The sequence below is a fragment of the Lutzomyia longipalpis genome, chromosome 2 (assembly GCF_024334085.1).
Source record: "Lutzomyia longipalpis isolate SR_M1_2022 chromosome 2, ASM2433408v1".
Lineage (NCBI taxonomy): Eukaryota > Metazoa > Arthropoda > Insecta > Diptera > Psychodidae > Lutzomyia > Lutzomyia longipalpis.
Genome location: NC_074708.1, coordinates 30004462 through 30020850, shown reverse-complemented (window position 1 = coordinate 30020850; position 16389 = coordinate 30004462). Strand labels below are relative to the sequence as shown.

General features: G+C 38.0%; 4 protein-coding genes across 5 annotated transcripts; 2 read left to right on the top strand and 2 right to left on the bottom strand.

Annotated features, from left to right (window-relative positions):
• The first annotated feature begins 653 nt into the window (after nt 1-653).
• On the top strand, nt 654-10185 carry LOC129790041 (calcineurin-binding protein cabin-1-like). The gene is made up of 5 exons (XM_055827217.1): nt 654-798; nt 869-1398; nt 1456-3714; nt 3779-4126; nt 6373-10185. The coding sequence occupies exons 1-5, from the start codon at nt 715-717 to the stop codon at nt 9737-9739; spliced, it is 6588 nt and encodes a 2195-aa protein (XP_055683192.1). The 5' UTR covers nt 654-714; the 3' UTR covers nt 9740-10185.
• On the bottom strand, nt 4170-5133 carry LOC129790055 (juvenile hormone acid O-methyltransferase-like). Its single transcript, XM_055827248.1, has one exon. The coding sequence runs from the start codon at nt 5048-5050 to the stop codon at nt 4172-4174; it is 879 nt and encodes a 292-aa protein (XP_055683223.1). The 5' UTR covers nt 5051-5133; the 3' UTR covers nt 4170-4171.
• LOC129790059 (ras-related protein Rab-30) lies at nt 9754-16057 on the bottom strand. 2 transcript variants are annotated; one of them, XM_055827254.1, is made up of 6 exons: nt 15609-16057; nt 14958-15485; nt 13250-13375; nt 10782-11068; nt 10618-10696; nt 9754-10540 (listed from the first exon to the last, which is right to left on the bottom strand). In XM_055827254.1, exons 4-6 carry the CDS (start codon nt 11052-11054, stop codon nt 10248-10250), a joined length of 645 nt encoding a protein of 214 aa, XP_055683229.1. In that variant the 5' UTR covers nt 11055-11068; nt 13250-13375; nt 14958-15485; nt 15609-16057; the 3' UTR covers nt 9754-10247. The 2 variants fall into 2 exon arrangements, with proteins under 2 accessions (XP_055683229.1, XP_055683228.1); XM_055827253.1 differs by lacking the exon at nt 15609-16057 and having other exon boundaries at nt 15028-15581.
• Nucleotides 11198-12029, top strand: LOC129790061 (baculoviral IAP repeat-containing protein 5-like). The gene is made up of 3 exons (XM_055827257.1): nt 11198-11411; nt 11546-11713; nt 11793-12029. Exons 1-3 carry the CDS (start codon nt 11298-11300, stop codon nt 11937-11939), a joined length of 429 nt encoding a protein of 142 aa, XP_055683232.1. The 5' UTR covers nt 11198-11297; the 3' UTR covers nt 11940-12029.
• Nucleotides 16058-16389: the final 332 nt, after the last annotated feature.

Genomic DNA, 16389 nt, shown 5'->3' with positions numbered 1-16389 from the left:
GATGCATATGCTACATTGCTGCAATCGATAATTTCTTTCGATCCTTTCGAAAAACGAATTTTAAAAATTGTTTTTTTTTTATCGAGAATTTCAAAAATTTTAAACTGGCGATATTAATCGACGCAGCGTCGTCGTCTGAGCACAAAATATTCGATTTTGTTGGAAAAGTCGCCGAAAAACGCGATAAAATTGCAAAAAACGTTCCGTGCGAATGAAACTGTAACAGTAACGTGCGAGAGAGAGAACGAGGTGAGATAGCATGAGAACATATAACATTGTCTCGCTTCCTGCATACCGGCAGCACCAAAACCTCAGCGGTGTTTTTTTGAACTAAATTTTGGCGCCAAATGCAATAGTTAAGTCGTGCGTCCAAAAGTCGTGAAAAAAAGATAGTTTTCCGGTTGTACGAGAGATATGCAAGACGTGAAGCATGAATTAAAAATACGTGCGGAATTAAAAATACCAAGTTTGAGCCCGATCGGACAACATTGCATTTTAGGTCGTACACAGAAGCTGTGCTATTCTTTTCTTCGAAAGAATCACAGCTAAAAAATGCAGAAGTGAAATATTCTGTTAGTCCCGATAGTATTTTTTCTATCGATAGTTTTCGATAGCTGATGCTAGTGATACTATCGATAAGAAATATCGATAGTGTTTGCATCCCTGTGTTGATAAATTTCCTGTCATTTTCCGGTCTCTTTTTGCGAGTGAAAAATGATGCGAATTGTGGCCCTAAATGAGGATTCTCACAGTACAAGTAGTGAAGATGCTGAACCACAAGTTACACGAGAAGCTGAAGTGAGTATTATGCCGGTAGGAAAAGCTTCAAAAGAAAGTTTTCCAGACGTGCATTTTTCACTCCCCGCAGGAAACAATAGCTGTTTCGGAATACACACGAGCCTTGGAGTTGAAGCACAAGGGTTCCGTTGATATTGCTCTTAAGCTGCTCCTTGAACTACTGGAAACACAAGTTTTGTGCGATGTGTCGCCGGATAATAATAACGACAAACTCTTCTCAGTCAAGTATAACTGTTTCCGGAACATTGGATTTATCTATGAGGAAAAGGGAGAAAAACAAGAAGCCCTGCGGTACCTTGTGTCGGCCTTCGAACTCGATGGCACCGATGTGTACACATCTGTTCGCCTTGGAAGACTAGCACTGAGTCTCAACAATATCGATCTTGCCAGCATTGCATTTCAGAAATGTCTGGAAGTGAATCCCAATCACTGGTCAGCTGCCGATGGACTTTTGGAAGTCTACTGCCGCAGTGAGAGCTTCCTTAATGCCTACGGATGGGCACTGCAATGGCACAAACGGGACCCAAACTATCAGAGAGCCATTGATGTTCTGGTTGAAATACACGAGAGATTCAAAGGATGCATCCCCTTCTTTGAAGAGTAAGTAAAATTGCTAAATAATTTACCAAAATCCATTTCAATATTTAATTATTACAGTGTCTGGATGGGATCTTTTGATTATGATGCCTATGTTGGCAAGAGAAGCAACACCGGCAGTGTATTTCTCCCACCGACCACTGATATGGACAAGGAGGAGGAAGTTGAGCGAGAAAAGCCAGATTTATCACAGTACAAAGTGACAGAGTTTACCTGGCTCTCTGTAGGTGATCTCATTATCAATTTGTACGAGTTACTGAATCAAGATGTAGATAACTTCCTCAATGGATACACATGGAGTGATCTAAAAGTTGTTGAGGAGTGCCATATAAATGGGATTAATGGTGATGGAGACTCCACGGGACCACAGCCAGAAGATCGTACAGAAAAAATGGACGAGGACTGTGTTATTGTAGTGTCAGAGACTGATGAAACGCAAGAAGGTCGAAATGATGCTATGGAACCTCCTCCGGTGCCTGTATCAAGTGACAACAGTTCAAATCCAGTAAAGAGCGATGACTCAGCAGATAAACCCAAAAAACGAAGGGGGAGTGATCTCAAGCATCTGGAACAGTGGGGATGGCATAAAAGTCGAGCTAGAAAGAGAACATCAACAGTTGCTCCTGTGGAACAAATTGATAAATCCTGCACAGGCTATCTCAAAAGGATCTTGGCCAAGTTCTACTGTGAGTCGTTTGATACAAATGAGTCGCCCTTTGTGGAGACAAAGCTACCAAAGAAGGATTCCGCGGAAAGCATTGGAGATGGTAAAAGGGAGAGAAATTGTGATTTTAAAACTCCCTCCACTGCCACAGAGGATGATTTTCAGAAGAGAACTACCAAGGAATTCGATAAATTCGTAGGGGAGCTTGAGAAATTTGATTTGATTCTCTTACTCAGCAAATGGCTTGAGTATATTGCCAAGTTCTGGACACAATCAATCCCCCGTCCAATTTGCGAGCAATACCTCAAGATTTACAAGTATTACCTCAATCATTATGATCTTATGGCCTGGAATCAGTTGGAGTACACGGAATTCCAGACAGTCTATGAAATGACTCTTTTCTACCTGGAGCAAGAACATGAGAGAATTGCCGTGAAGAAGCTCAACAAGGAAGAGTTTAGTGGGGAATATCGACGTCTTTTGCTACATCTCATGTTTCACAGTGGATTCTATATGCTGGAGGATGAGGATCAGCACTGCCTCAATCTCATGCGACTCTTCTGGCTCAACTATATTGTGTCAAAGTACGAGAATAACCTTGAAGTTGCAATTGATTTCGTCTACAAGATCAATGAGCTATTCCAGGAGGAAGAGAAACGACTCAATCTAGTCGTAGATTTTCCCAATAAAACTGTGGAGAATCACATTGACATCGTAGTCGTGAAGGATCTCATTTCATCGCTGCTGCGCACAATAAAACTCAACAATGTGGCAAATCTGTACAAAGATAACAAATTCCGTGAGCTTACAGTAATTCTCAAAGACAGCCTCATCAATTGTACCGAGGTCAAGAATTCTGATAACACCATCATGAAGATTACAACACAATTTGAGGTTCTTCTCGAATCACTGTGGAATCTTGAGGATTTTGAAGAATGCTTCCGATGGTCAGAGAAATGTCTCAAGTATGCAGTTGATTTCTTTCTGACAATTCCGGAAAACTCGTATCGCTTGAAAGAGTGGGGAGACTCTGTAAATTTTATTCTGATATACTTGGAAGCCCTTCTGAAGCAAGAGGGCATTGACATCCTCTGCTGCCTTGAACAGTACGAAGCAAGATTGGTGCAGAGTCTTGTGAAGATTGTGGCCAATCAATTGGATACACCATTTGAGAAAAACAATACTCAAGTACACGCGATCAATTTCAAGATTCCCTGGATCCTTCTTCATGCCTTTATTCAGCGTGAAGAAGATCGTCAACATGTTGTTGCTAAAAAGACAAAATCCTCCAGTGAGGCATCAGATCAGGAAGATGAAGAGGAAACCATGCCAAATTCCATTTTAATCTTCTTCACAGCCCATGAATTCCTGGGTAGAAAATTCTGGTGTACCAAGGATGGTGGGCAATTGATGATCTTCACACTCAATATTGTCACACCAATCCTTAGAGCCCCAATGCTGGAGCCTTTTCGCGATCTGATAATGGAGTATGTGGAACAAATGACTTACTGCCTCTATGGTTATCCACTAAAGAGGGTTCGATCGCGACATATTGAAGAGCACGAGTCTACGCAATGTGAGCTAACCTGGGAACGTGCTATGCAACTCTTTGAGATCTATCGTCCTGATTTTCTACCAGAATTTGATTCTTACAAGTAATACTTTTCTCTTTGATTTATGTAAAGAAAAATTGTAATCTAATGAAATATTCTTCTACAGGGTGGACTCTGTTACTGCGGACCTAGAGCAACTCTTTCAGAAGATTCTCTCACTGACCCCAAAGGACTTTAACTTCTCATCAGCCACGAACAAAATCAGGGATTTTATTAGTAGTGATTCTACGAGTTTACCAGAATACTCCCTCATACCGGCCTTTCCTCAGCGAATCTCCTCAATTTTCTACCTCATTGCGGATTATTACTTCAAAAATCGTGACTTTTCGAAATCAGTCCGGTTCTACGTTCAGGATTTGGCACTTAACCCGTGTCGCTTCGATGCATGGGCTGGATTGGCACTTTCGAAAGCCACTAAGCTGGAAACAAAACTCAATTCCTGCAATCCATTCAAGTAAGTCAATAATTTCTCTAATTTTATTTCATTACTTTTTACAAATTATGCCCTCTGTGTTCTCGAAGCAGCTGAAAATTTATTCTTCTTCCCATATAGCACAAGATCGACATTTGGTTTATGAATTCTTCCCTCGTTGTCACGAAAATTCCCAACTACGTATTTGTCCATATATTTTAGGCGTTCCTGGAATATTTCTTCCTTTTCATTTTCAGTCACATCTCTGGAAAATTTCGTTGGAAAGCCTCTGAGAAATTTTTCCATTTCCTTATCAGTAGAAAAGTCAAAAGGTTTCCGAATTAGTTCTGCTTTTGTTTCCACAAATCCGGCATTCTTCATAAATTGCAGAGCTTTTGCTTTTGCATTATCAATTTGTGTGTATGGATAGACATAAAAGTTCTCCCATCCAGCTAAGCAATCTCTCCAGCGGGGTTTTATGCACACCGAAAGGAGAACATCAATAATGAGAGAGTCTGCCATGATAACAAGAAAGCAATCACCACCGGGTTTGAGTAATTTGTAAATGTTATCCATTGCTTTCTGCTGATCTGCTACCCACATGAGGCAGAAGAAGGATGTTATGTGATCAAAAGTTCCGATCCTGTGCAATTGTTTCTCACTTATTTCATTCCCAATATCGAGAATTTCACATGAAACCCCACTTAGGCCACTGAAAACTTTTTTCTGCATTTCCACCATTAAGGGTGATATGTCTGAAAGGACGCATTTTGAAAAGTTTGCTGGCAAAAGTGGATAAACTGCTTCTTTTATTGCACTTCCGGGTCCACTTCCAATGTCAAGAAGGGAATCTCTTCCATCTTCGCACCATTCTATCCATCCACCGTAGTTTTCCATGAGAACTTTCGTATAGCTCATTGTATACGTATTCCCTTCCAAATATGCTTTTGCATTGTCAAAAGACATTGCGAAGTAAATATTAGATCTTGTTGCATTCACTTTGAGAGCACTCACTTAACTAAACTGACCACGCAGAATTATCTGAATAAATAGTATAAATGAAATTCTAGTACAACGCATCATAATCTGCTTTTACCCATTTACTTATTTTCACCAAATATGTGTTAAAATTATATGTTATGTACTTATTTTGATATAGCCCTACCCTAACAACTATGTAATTCAATAAATTTAGGTCATCATGAATGAATTTTGATAACTATTGTATAAAAAATGTATAACCCCTTAAGGACCGAGGCATTTTTAGGGTTTCTTTGAGCTTAAATAAGACATTTTTGTCAAAAATCCGATTTCTAGTTTTTTTTTTTTTTAATTTTTGATTTTTTAATCTTCCTGGTCCTGTGAGTCCTTTTATGATCTCGAAAACTTCAGGGACCATAAAGGCATAATTCTGCATTGGGTTTTATTCAATAAAATTTAAAATAAACTATATATCCAAAATTAATCAATTAAAAATCGAGCTATGGGTCGAAAACTTCCCATTAGTCCTTAAAGGGTTATAGAAATTTATACGCTTTTGTACGTAAAAAAAGACCTTTATTAAATCAATTAACAATCGGAATGCATACACGTAATAATAAAGCAATCGTCAAAGAGTTTTTCTTACGGATCACCTGGGAAAAGGTTTCAAAGATTTACCCAAAGATGCATATAATGACGTCACAATTGAGTTTTTAGCTCTTTCAATACATGAACATTATCATTTTAGGTCAAATAATTGAAGAGCTGATCCCACAATAAAAAATTTCTTTTTCTTTTTGGATTTTTTACAACATTACTCTATACTCATGTCCCAATTGTTTCTCTGAGTGATGAGTTATTGCCCCATATAGTAACGAATTGACTCCTTTAAAACATCATTCGCAAAACAATTATTGATTAAAAAAAAACAATTTTTTCTAAATAAACAATTTTTGATAAGAAAATACTATGAAAACAAATGAAATGAATGAAAATATTTTTATCACAAAATGATTAGCATTCTATTAAAAAAATAAACAATTAATTTTCTTTTGGAAAGTATTTTTAGATTTATAAAAAAAAATATTTATAAATGGACAGAACTGCGAAACGGAAAGAAAGTCAGTTCAATTCTTTCGCGTCTTTTATTTGTATGATAATGACCCAAACATGAAATTTAATTTTGGGGCAAACACATCTCAATTATATTATGAAAATGTGACACTCTATGTCAAAAGATTATCGTTTAGCATAATGTAAAAAAAATAGAAACATAATTTTTAGATTAAATTATTTTTGTCTTTCAGCACAAAAGAGTTTTTGACTCAATCAGCCGATACATTGCGATGCTTTCAACAATGCATAAAATTGAATGAAACACACATAGCTGTTTGGATTGAATATGGATCCTTTGCCTACACACTGCACTCGTACTGTTCGCGTAATCTGAAACAGGCCAGTGAGACGCTGTCCATGGAGGGATTTGCATTTGTTGAAGATCGCAAAGAGCAATGCATTAAGATATCGTATGACTGCTTTCATACGGTTGAAATGCTGAAACATGTTGATGAAATGAAGGGCAATTCGGAGGAGTCACACGACGAAAAGTGGCTCTATCACTACATGCTGGGGAAGGTGGCAGAGAAACGGAAGGAACCACCGAATGTCTACCTCGAACACTACCTCAAATCATCAAAATATCTCTATGATAGCAATGCAACATATCCAATTCGCATCAGCCACAGCAATCCACAAAATTTGTCCATTGAAGCCCTGGAGATATTCTATCGAATCACAGCAGCAATCATTAAGTATCTGGAGCAGCATCGAACAGTAACGCGAGAAGTTGGGAAGCTATTCAATAAAGTTCTGAAGCAGCTGGCAAATAGCCCCTTTATGTTCAATCAGGCAAAATTGGACAATAGTAGCTTGAATGCATTAAAACGGCAGAAAATTGCTACTGCAGCTGGCAATGAGAATGCAAAACGACAAAAATTAGATGAAACTCCTGCTGGTGATGCAGCTCTTGAGGCATCAACACCAATGGAAGTTACCTCTGAGGAGCCAAAGGAGCAATCCGCAGTTGAAGTGAAGTCAAAAGAATCAACAGCGGAGGAAAATGGGGCAAAAGATGAGGCAACTGATGTGTGTAGTACACCAAAGCAAGAGAGTGTTGAAGGGAATAAACAGAAGGAATCAGCTTCAGATGAAAATATCTCGAAGGAAGTTGCCAATAAAGAAGACATCCCTGCAACTCATATCAGAAGGAGTTCGCAAGAATCAACCGCAACATCGGTGACGACAACCACAACAACAGGAACAACGGGAACTTCAAGTTCATCTTCTAGTTCTTCCTCTGAATCCGGAAGTAGTGACTCTGAATCGGATTCTGAATCATCTACTGATGATGAACAAAAGAAAAATACGCCACTTACGGATGAGCAACTTGAAGTCATCTACAGAGGTTGTGTGAAGAATTTCGAGGAGTGTCTTGCACGTTTTCCTGAGCACTTCAAATCAGTCCATCGGCTGGTGCATCACTTTCTAACTGCTCCGGAGAAATTGCGCTCCATGGAAAAGGCCAAACAACTCCTTCTTGGTACGTACACAACAACACTTGGAAATCGAATTCAAGGGCTCTTTGTGGATCGCAAAGCAAATAATTTCTTCAATGGTATCTGGAGGATTCCGTCGTCGGAAATTGATCGCCCTGGAAGCTTTGCCACACACTTGTCGAAATGTATCATTGTTCTTATGGATGTCCTCAAGGCGATTTGCGATCACAAGATTCTTTTTGAATTGGCGTTGCAGCTGCAACGATCCCCAGAAGCGGATAAGAAGTATATCAAAGATACGGAAAGGAAGGAATTGTTTCAGCAAGCAGTATCCTTCTGTGTTCAATCATTCAGGAGTCTGCTGAAGAAGCATGGAACGGACGAGAGGAATGATGGAAAGTTGCTGGATCTCATCATTGAAATCTACACAACACATCGAAAATGCATAAAGCACATGCAACAGAAGGAAAGTATCTTCCTAGGGGTACTTGTGGATGCATACAAGTGCTACATTCAGGATAAGATTGCTAAACTACCGGAAAATGTCAGTTTGAGTGATTTAGCTATAAAGCTGTGTGTGCATGAGATTAATCACAGGAGGGCTCAGGAGAAACAGACGGCATTACCCGCGGCACCACCTGTGGCAGCTGCTGCTGAATCTGGTGATGGTAGGGATAGTTCTCTTCCATCTGGTACAACCTCGACAAAGATTACGGCAACTATGGTGACTACGTCAGTTACAACCTCGACTCCCAAATCAACTTACATTCCAGGCGTGTCGAGACCTCGAGGACGGCCTGCAGGCAGCAAAAATACATCATCACCATCAACGTCCACGTCAATGGTGAATCCCCTGTTGGACCCTCAAGTAGCCACATTGATGGCAATGTACACCAATCCGGCCATTTTCACATCTGCTGGCTTTGGATCCAGCGCTGAGCCAGCTGTAAATTCATTTTTAGCTGAATACTACAAGATGGTGCTCTCACCACCGATTGGCATGTTGCCCGGACTCCCGTCTTTACCGAATCCTCTTATGGGTATGGGTGGAATGAAGATGAATTCACTCGCATCGAAACTTCCATCTGGGACGACACTTCAACCGCAGATGACGACAAAAACTTCCAAATCCGCGTCATCTCCGCAAATACCTCAAGTCGACATGAAGAGCATCATTGCTTCGGCAGCAAGTATGGTTGCATCAAGCGGAAAATCTACTTCAAGCACAATTAATCTCGGTGGCGGGCAGTTAACGATCACTCCGACACAGCAGTGTCTCACAAAGGAGCCCCTCAAAGTGGCGGAGTCTAGCAAAGGAGCATCAAAGCCAAGTTACGCACAAGAAGTCATCAATTCGGTTGCTAATAAGATTAAAATGCCCTCAATGGGATCTCGTCTATCACTCCCAGCTGAATTGCCAAAATCTCTCACAATCACCCCATCAGTTGATCCCTTGAAGCGATCAGCTAGTCTCGATGGATCGCGAGGGGGGGATACTTTTACCGCACTCCCGGCGAGTCAAACGCCAAAAGCCAAGTCAGCAAAGAAGCGTTCTCGTGCTAATCCTAATCCCTATGCTAGACCACCATCGTCATCAATACCGTCAATCTCTGCAATGAGCCAGTGGGGTTTAAGTTCGGCTGACTTTAAAGGGCTAAGCATGGCGAGTCAGTCTGAGATGTTGAGACTGCAGACATACCGAGATTCTTACCTGGCCTTCCTCAGCAATCCAAAGGAAACTTTCTCACCAACACCAGCTGTTCCCACCAAGAAGACATCAACGCCACGCTCAAGGGAGACAACTCAGGTGATTTCAACGCAGAATTTGATCACCTCGAGTAAGATTAGTCAGTCAAAGGTGGACATTCCCAAGACATCACTCCCGAATTTCTCCCTTCCGCCACTGCCAACATCTCCGGCACTCTCTATTTCACCCTCCAAATCACCCCAAATCCCCCTCACGCCGCCAATTGTGAATTCTCCCACGAAGACACTGCAGCAAAAGCTGGCTGAACGTCAAAAGGCCAATGCATCACTCAATGAGAATAAACAAACTACAAAAGCAGCCAATGCACCGCGACGTCCACATCCTGATGATGATGTCATTGTGCTGGACTGACGTTAAACTCACAATACGAGTGCAAGACACCTCGTTGGATTAATTTATTCAATTCATTTTCTAGAAAAAAAAAACTTTTGGGCTTACAAATGAAGAACTTAACTATACAAGAGATCTCTGACAATAGTATGAGATATTATTTTCTTTTGTAAAGATCGTATTTTATCATTCTTGAACTCAAAAACACCTCGATATGTACATAATAAAATCGAGTTAATCTTGTGACTGTAACCAGTCCAAAGCTCTTGTCCAAAATGTTCAGTGGATTTATTCAACAAAGGCTTATTTTATGTAGAAAAAAAAACTTGAGGCATTTTCCCACGCAACATCGATACGGTAGGTATGTATGTATAATAGAAAACTCAACGGCAACACATTGATTTTCTTATTATAAAAAAAATAAACATTGATAATAAATTAAAACAATATTACAAAATGATCACACATTCAACAGTTTTTGTTCCTGTTCTAAAATTTGATTTTGGTATTTTTCTTCCTATATTTCCACTTAATTGCTACCACTGCTTCCGCTGATGCCCACATTGAGACTTGCACAGCAGTTGCTTTGACTAAAGTAGTTGGATTTGTTTCCCAAATTGGCCAGACCGCCAGTTTCGCTGCGTGGTGGCATCTCCTTGTTGCGCGCTTGCTCAATTAGTTCAGCTGCAATCTCATAGAATAGCCTCTCCACGTTATCCGCTTGCTTGGCTGAAGTTTCCAGGAAGTACATCCCGTGTTGCTTTGCAAATTCCTCACCGATCGATGTTGGTACTTCGCGATCATCGCGATCAGTTTTATTTCCTACTCAATTGACATAATTTTTTTTTAGCAAATTGACCTACAGATTGTTTGATTAGCAGCAACAGCACACAACTTACCCACGAGAATTTTGAGAACTTTGGCGTTTGCGTACTCCTGGATTTCCCTCAACCAATCCGGAAGGCAATCAAAGGTGGGCTAAAATGGAGGAATATTAATTGTGTTTGTAAGTATTAAAATGCTTATTATGCTTCCGCCTCTTCACGCAATATTGCTCACGTACCTGGCAACTTATGTCATAGACCAGAATTAAGGCATGCGCTGATCTATAGTAGCTCTGTGTAATTGATCGGAACCGTTCCTGGCCAGCGGTATCCCATATTTGCAGTTTTATTTTCTCATTGTCCACCTCAACGGTTTTTATCATGAAATCCACACCGATTGTTGCACCCTGTCCGGGTGGAAAGAGGCCCTGTGTGAAGCGACGCACTAGGCACGTCTTGCCCACTCCTGCGTTTCCCACTAGGACTACTTTGAAGAGGAATTTGTAGTCCATTGCAATTTCATAGTCTGTATGAAAAGTTTTATATGAAAATAAAAATTATTCTCATTTGACCGTTGGCGAGACGCGAATTTTGAATTTTTGTCGATCAGTTTGTCGATAAACGGGTTGTCAAAAATTACTTTTGAACAAAGATCGCTTTGCATTGTTTTTGTTTCTTCGAGAGTTCATTTTCGTGATTTTGTGATCAATTTCTGTGAGTTTTTGCATTGAAATTGTGTAGAAAATATTGATAATATGGCAATAGGTGTGAAGAATCTGGAGAATAGCAGTTATATTTTTGAGAAGCAGAGATTAGAGAGTTTCAAAAATTGGCCATTCAAGAAAAATACATCATGCAATTCAGAAAAGGTAAAACGCCGGTTTCTCCCCAATCCACGAGAGACTTATCTTACTGGCCAGAGGACTATTATCGTCATCGGCACAGTTTTGTAAAATAGAATAAATCTTAATTGTTTTCGTTCTTCCTCCATCCACTCCCTTAGATGGCAGAGGCAGGATTTTACTGCATTGGAGGTGATGAGGCGGCTTGTTTTGTTTGTGGAAAAGAACTCGATGGATGGGAAGAGGAGGATAATCCGTGGGTGGAACATAAAAAGCATGCACCTCAGTGCCAATTCGTAAAGATTAATAAGAAGGAAGATAATTTAACGGTAAGAAAAAAGTTTTCTTATCAATTTTAACACCTAAAACAAATTTGAAAAAAAAACTAATGAAGAAAATTTGTTGCAGGTAAAAGAATTTCATCTCATTGTCGAGACATTCCTGAAGAATCAGCAGGAGAAAATTCACAAGGACAAGATGATGCAGTTTCATCGTGTTACAGATACAATTCGTGAGAATATTGAGAAAAATTTCCACCCTTCAACAGCTCTATAAGAGAATATACCATTTTTTCCAATTTTATATTCGTTCTATCTCACATTTGCATATTAAATGAGAAAGGGGATACCCTATTGGGAATATTAATGTAATGCGAGGACATTTGATAACCAATGCTCCCCACCCCCCCTATATTATTGTCCCGCTGTTCAAATAACAAATAGCAAAAACGTCCAACGAATTTTTTCATGCCACAGGAAAACAAAATTCAAGAGCTGTAGTATAGAGGATTTGCGTGTCTCTCAATGGATTGGGTAATGGAATGTCTGCAAAATGTATTCAGCGGTGGTATTATATTTCACTTTTCGGTCGGGGAGGATGGCTTTTCCTTTTGCGCCAAAAAAAAATTGGCCAACTTGAGAAATATTCACGAGAAGAAATCAATAATCTCTGAAAAATCATAAAGGGGAAGGGGTTTCCTCTACTTGTAAATTCATTCCATGGCAAAAGGGGGGGGGGGGGTGAAATTGAAAGTGCTGGAGCCGGAAAATCTGCCCATTCAAAAGACTGTTTGTCTTTCATCCAAAACTATTTCACATAACACTTATTGATGCTAAAGTTTACACGCTGAAAGTTGTTCATTTTATGAGGTCATTTGAAAGGGGTTCGGGGTTGTCACCATGAAATAAAGGAAGAATTTACAGTGAAATTGAGATTTATATGCTACTGCGAAGGAACTTTGCCAAAATATGTTGAAATTTCCTTCTCAAGTATTTGGTTGACATTATTGGTATTTGTTCATTCTAAATATTATAAAAAGAAACACTTTATACAATTCCAGGGAGTAGAGCTCTCTCTCACTTGCATCAGAAATCTGCAAGAGTTTTAAAAATACGAGGATGATGGAATTTGGATTTTTTGAATAGATATTGAATTTTGGGTTTTTGCTTACATTTCTTGCGTTTTTTTTTAACTAAATAATTAACAATAAAGTAAGAAATCTACAGAGTGATAAAAATATGTGGTCATGAGTGAAAGGGGATAGACAAAACGGAAAATATTCCTCAAAGGACTTTCACTTTCATTGATAGTAAAATTTTAGTAATTTTTTTTGCCTATTTTATGCGTCATGCTCTACTAACTAAATGAATTGTAAAACTAAAATTTTATTTATCGAAATCTCCAATGATTTTTTTTTCATTTCAATGAAATGGTCAAAATGATTGTCGATTTATTTTTAACTTTATGATAAAATACAAAATAAATTCTTTTCAATAATCCGTAACCTTTTCTGTGGACAATCAATTAATATGGTCAAATTAATTACAGCGTGCACAATTAAAATAAAAAAAAAACTGAAAACTCACCCAAAGGCTGGCAGTAGTGAAAAAAACGTTGTACTCCCACAGAGTATTGCAGGAATGTTTATTGAAGATATCTCTGTGGCACTTTATCCATCCTCAATGATTGCCTTCATTGGGTTTGGTCATTTCCTAAAGGGGTGTGGTGTTTGATAAAATTTATTATATTTGCATTGCCTTTAAATATGATCTTACTTATTTTCTAAATGGTCTAAATGTAGAGGTGGAACGGAATTAATCAATGACATAGAAGCGGAGAGAATTAGATGGAAGGTACACAGAATGCAGAACATGCTGAAAATTATGGAAATCCCAGAAATATTTTGAAATTTTCGCTAAGGGTAAATTCAAAATTTTGTAGAAAAATAATTTCTCAACCAAAATTCTGGAAATTGACACAAAATATTATAAAACTCTTCCTTTAATCGAAAACATTTTAATTTTATGAAAAGTAAAGCTCTATATGCTATTCTTATGCAATTAAAATTAGGAAAGAACATTTTTCTACTCTAAGGATATCAGCCTTGTTTTATTTTACGTATCTTCTATGGTAAAAAAAATAATTAGGGGAGAGCGGGGCTAATAAAGTCACTTAAGGGTTTGGAAAAAGCCTAAAATATCATATTTCCTAGCTAGATAGAACAAAATGATCTGAGAAAGAGTTGTAGGGCAGTAAATTTCCTAAAGAAATGAGCTATACATTTCGCTTTATGTGTTTGGGAAATATGATATTTTGAGCTTTTTCTAAACCCTTAAGTGACTTTTTTAACCCCTTTTTTAATTCTACAAGAAATTTTTGTATTCCCAAATCCATTTTTTATTGGTAGCATAGAGAAAAATGACCTATAATGAGCTATAATATTTTCAAAAATGAAAATTTCAATTTTTAATTAATATTTGGCCCTCGTTATTTTTTTGTTATGAAATTGATTCAGGAATTGTTTATAAAAGTCTTCAAGTTTTCATAATATTGTTGAAGTTGTTGAATCATAAATTAATTTTTCAGTTCTTGTTATAAATGAACTTGACTAAAATAAAAAGATTTAATCAGATATGAATTTTTTGAAGAATTAATCAGATAAATTTAGTTGTTTATTTGTGTTTCCATAATCTTCTGTGCGGTCTATATTTTCCTGTGTCTCTTTAGCTATATGTAGGTACACACGAAGTAATTAGGTGTACAAGCTGAGGAGCAAATTTGATTATAAGAAAACCTCCCACTTATCGTTTTTAATATAATATGACATCACACCATCAGAGAGGTGTGGGATTTGCATGTGCTATATGCGGGCTTTTTTTTGGAGAAGCGGCAGAGGACCGTATAATATCGTGTGAGAAATTCAATTAAGATTTCATTCTCGAAGGTTGGTGGTAATTTTAATGAGGTGTGATGGTATTATATAAAAAAAAAGTAAAACGAAATTAGTCGATTGAGAGGCAAAAATATATTTTTTTTAAACATTTAGTGCGTGAATTTTTGCCAAGAGAGAACTTTCACAAAAGTGAGAGAGAAAGATATAAAAAGAGCTCTTGTGTATGAGTTGTTATATATATTTTTTTGAGAAATCCCATTGAACTTTTACTTTTTTTTCCATCACACAAAACTCCTCAACACTTGAGCGAAAATATTAATTATTTCTTGGTCATTTACTCTCTTGGTTGTTTGGATATTGTGGAGTATTTTATGGACGCAGAAAATTTATATTTATCATACCTATGGGTGCCTTTTCTTTCTTTTCACTGTAAATTACTCTGATAAGGTGTAATATTATTTTGAAAACCACACCTGGAACGTTGAGAACGTTCAGAGAAGTATGAGTCAATTTTGTGACTGAATTCACTTTTTTTTGGTGCTCTCTATGAGGTAATCCCTTTGGGGCAGTGATGATTTTTCCTTTAAGGTATTCACTCCTGGACCTCCTGGACACAATTCACTAAAATAGAACTTATTCCTTGCACACAAAATTGTTATATGAAAGAAATGTGAGAGAGAAAAAATCCTGTGTGTGATACTATTTCACTGTGAGATTGTTGATGGGACCGATGGAATTGTGTGGCAAACTGTGGGGGAGTTGAATCGAAATTGAATGCGGCGCAACAACACTCCGACTCTCCTGCTTATTGACATCCGGAACGCTTGCGCTTTATTTCGTGTACGAAGCAAAATGTTCGCTACTCTCTCTCACTCTCTCGACTCTTTTTTTTCTCACATAGCGAGCACTGAGTGACGAGGCCACTACTTCTATAGAGAGAGAGAGAATACATAGAATAAAATGAGATTAAATTAAAATTATAGGCCGCGTCAGGTGACAAATTAGCCAGCAGAGTTTAGGTGAATAGAGGGGGGGGTCAAAGGCGCGCACACCTCGTAGTATTCTCAAACGCGCTACCGTTCACTACCAACGCGCCAAATCAACTGCGAGGCAAATCCAACTGAGCAATAGCTCAGAATTCCCTCAAACGTGGAAAAATACACGGTGGGGCGCGAGTTATGGATTTCATTGCTTTTCATACATACGAATGATCGAATGAACAATAAAAAAAAACTCTCCAATTGAGTAATCACACACACACGACACGAGCACTCTGATAAACATCCAGCCTTGCACCGCCAAAATGCAATGCCATATCGAGAAGATTTGCGGCAATGATGAGTAAGACAAAGGTGTAACGACACGTTGAACTTATATGCGAAGAGCACAACTTAACAGTTAGAGTTCAAGTAATATGCTGCGGATTTATGTGTATAAAGTTTTTTTTGTTCTCATATATTCGTACGGTTGTGCTCTCTTTTTCACCTTTTTCAGTTTTTACATCTTACCATAATAAAAAATATATAATATACATTTTATCTACATGTACGTAAACCATACTATAAATATTACTTTTATGAAGGTGTACATGAGGCTCAACAAGTTCATTAATTTTTCTATTTTCTTTATACAATTTGGTAATTTTTGAAAAACAATCGTTGAATTATTGCACGTTAGTGTTGCAAACACTATTTAATGTGTTTAAAAATTATTTGAAATTAGATAATTATATATAATTTATGTGGAGTTATCTCAGGTTTTTAGGATGTGTTTCTTTCAGAAACATATTTTTTTTAAACTGTCATAACTTCACATAAAATCACATTACAGGGC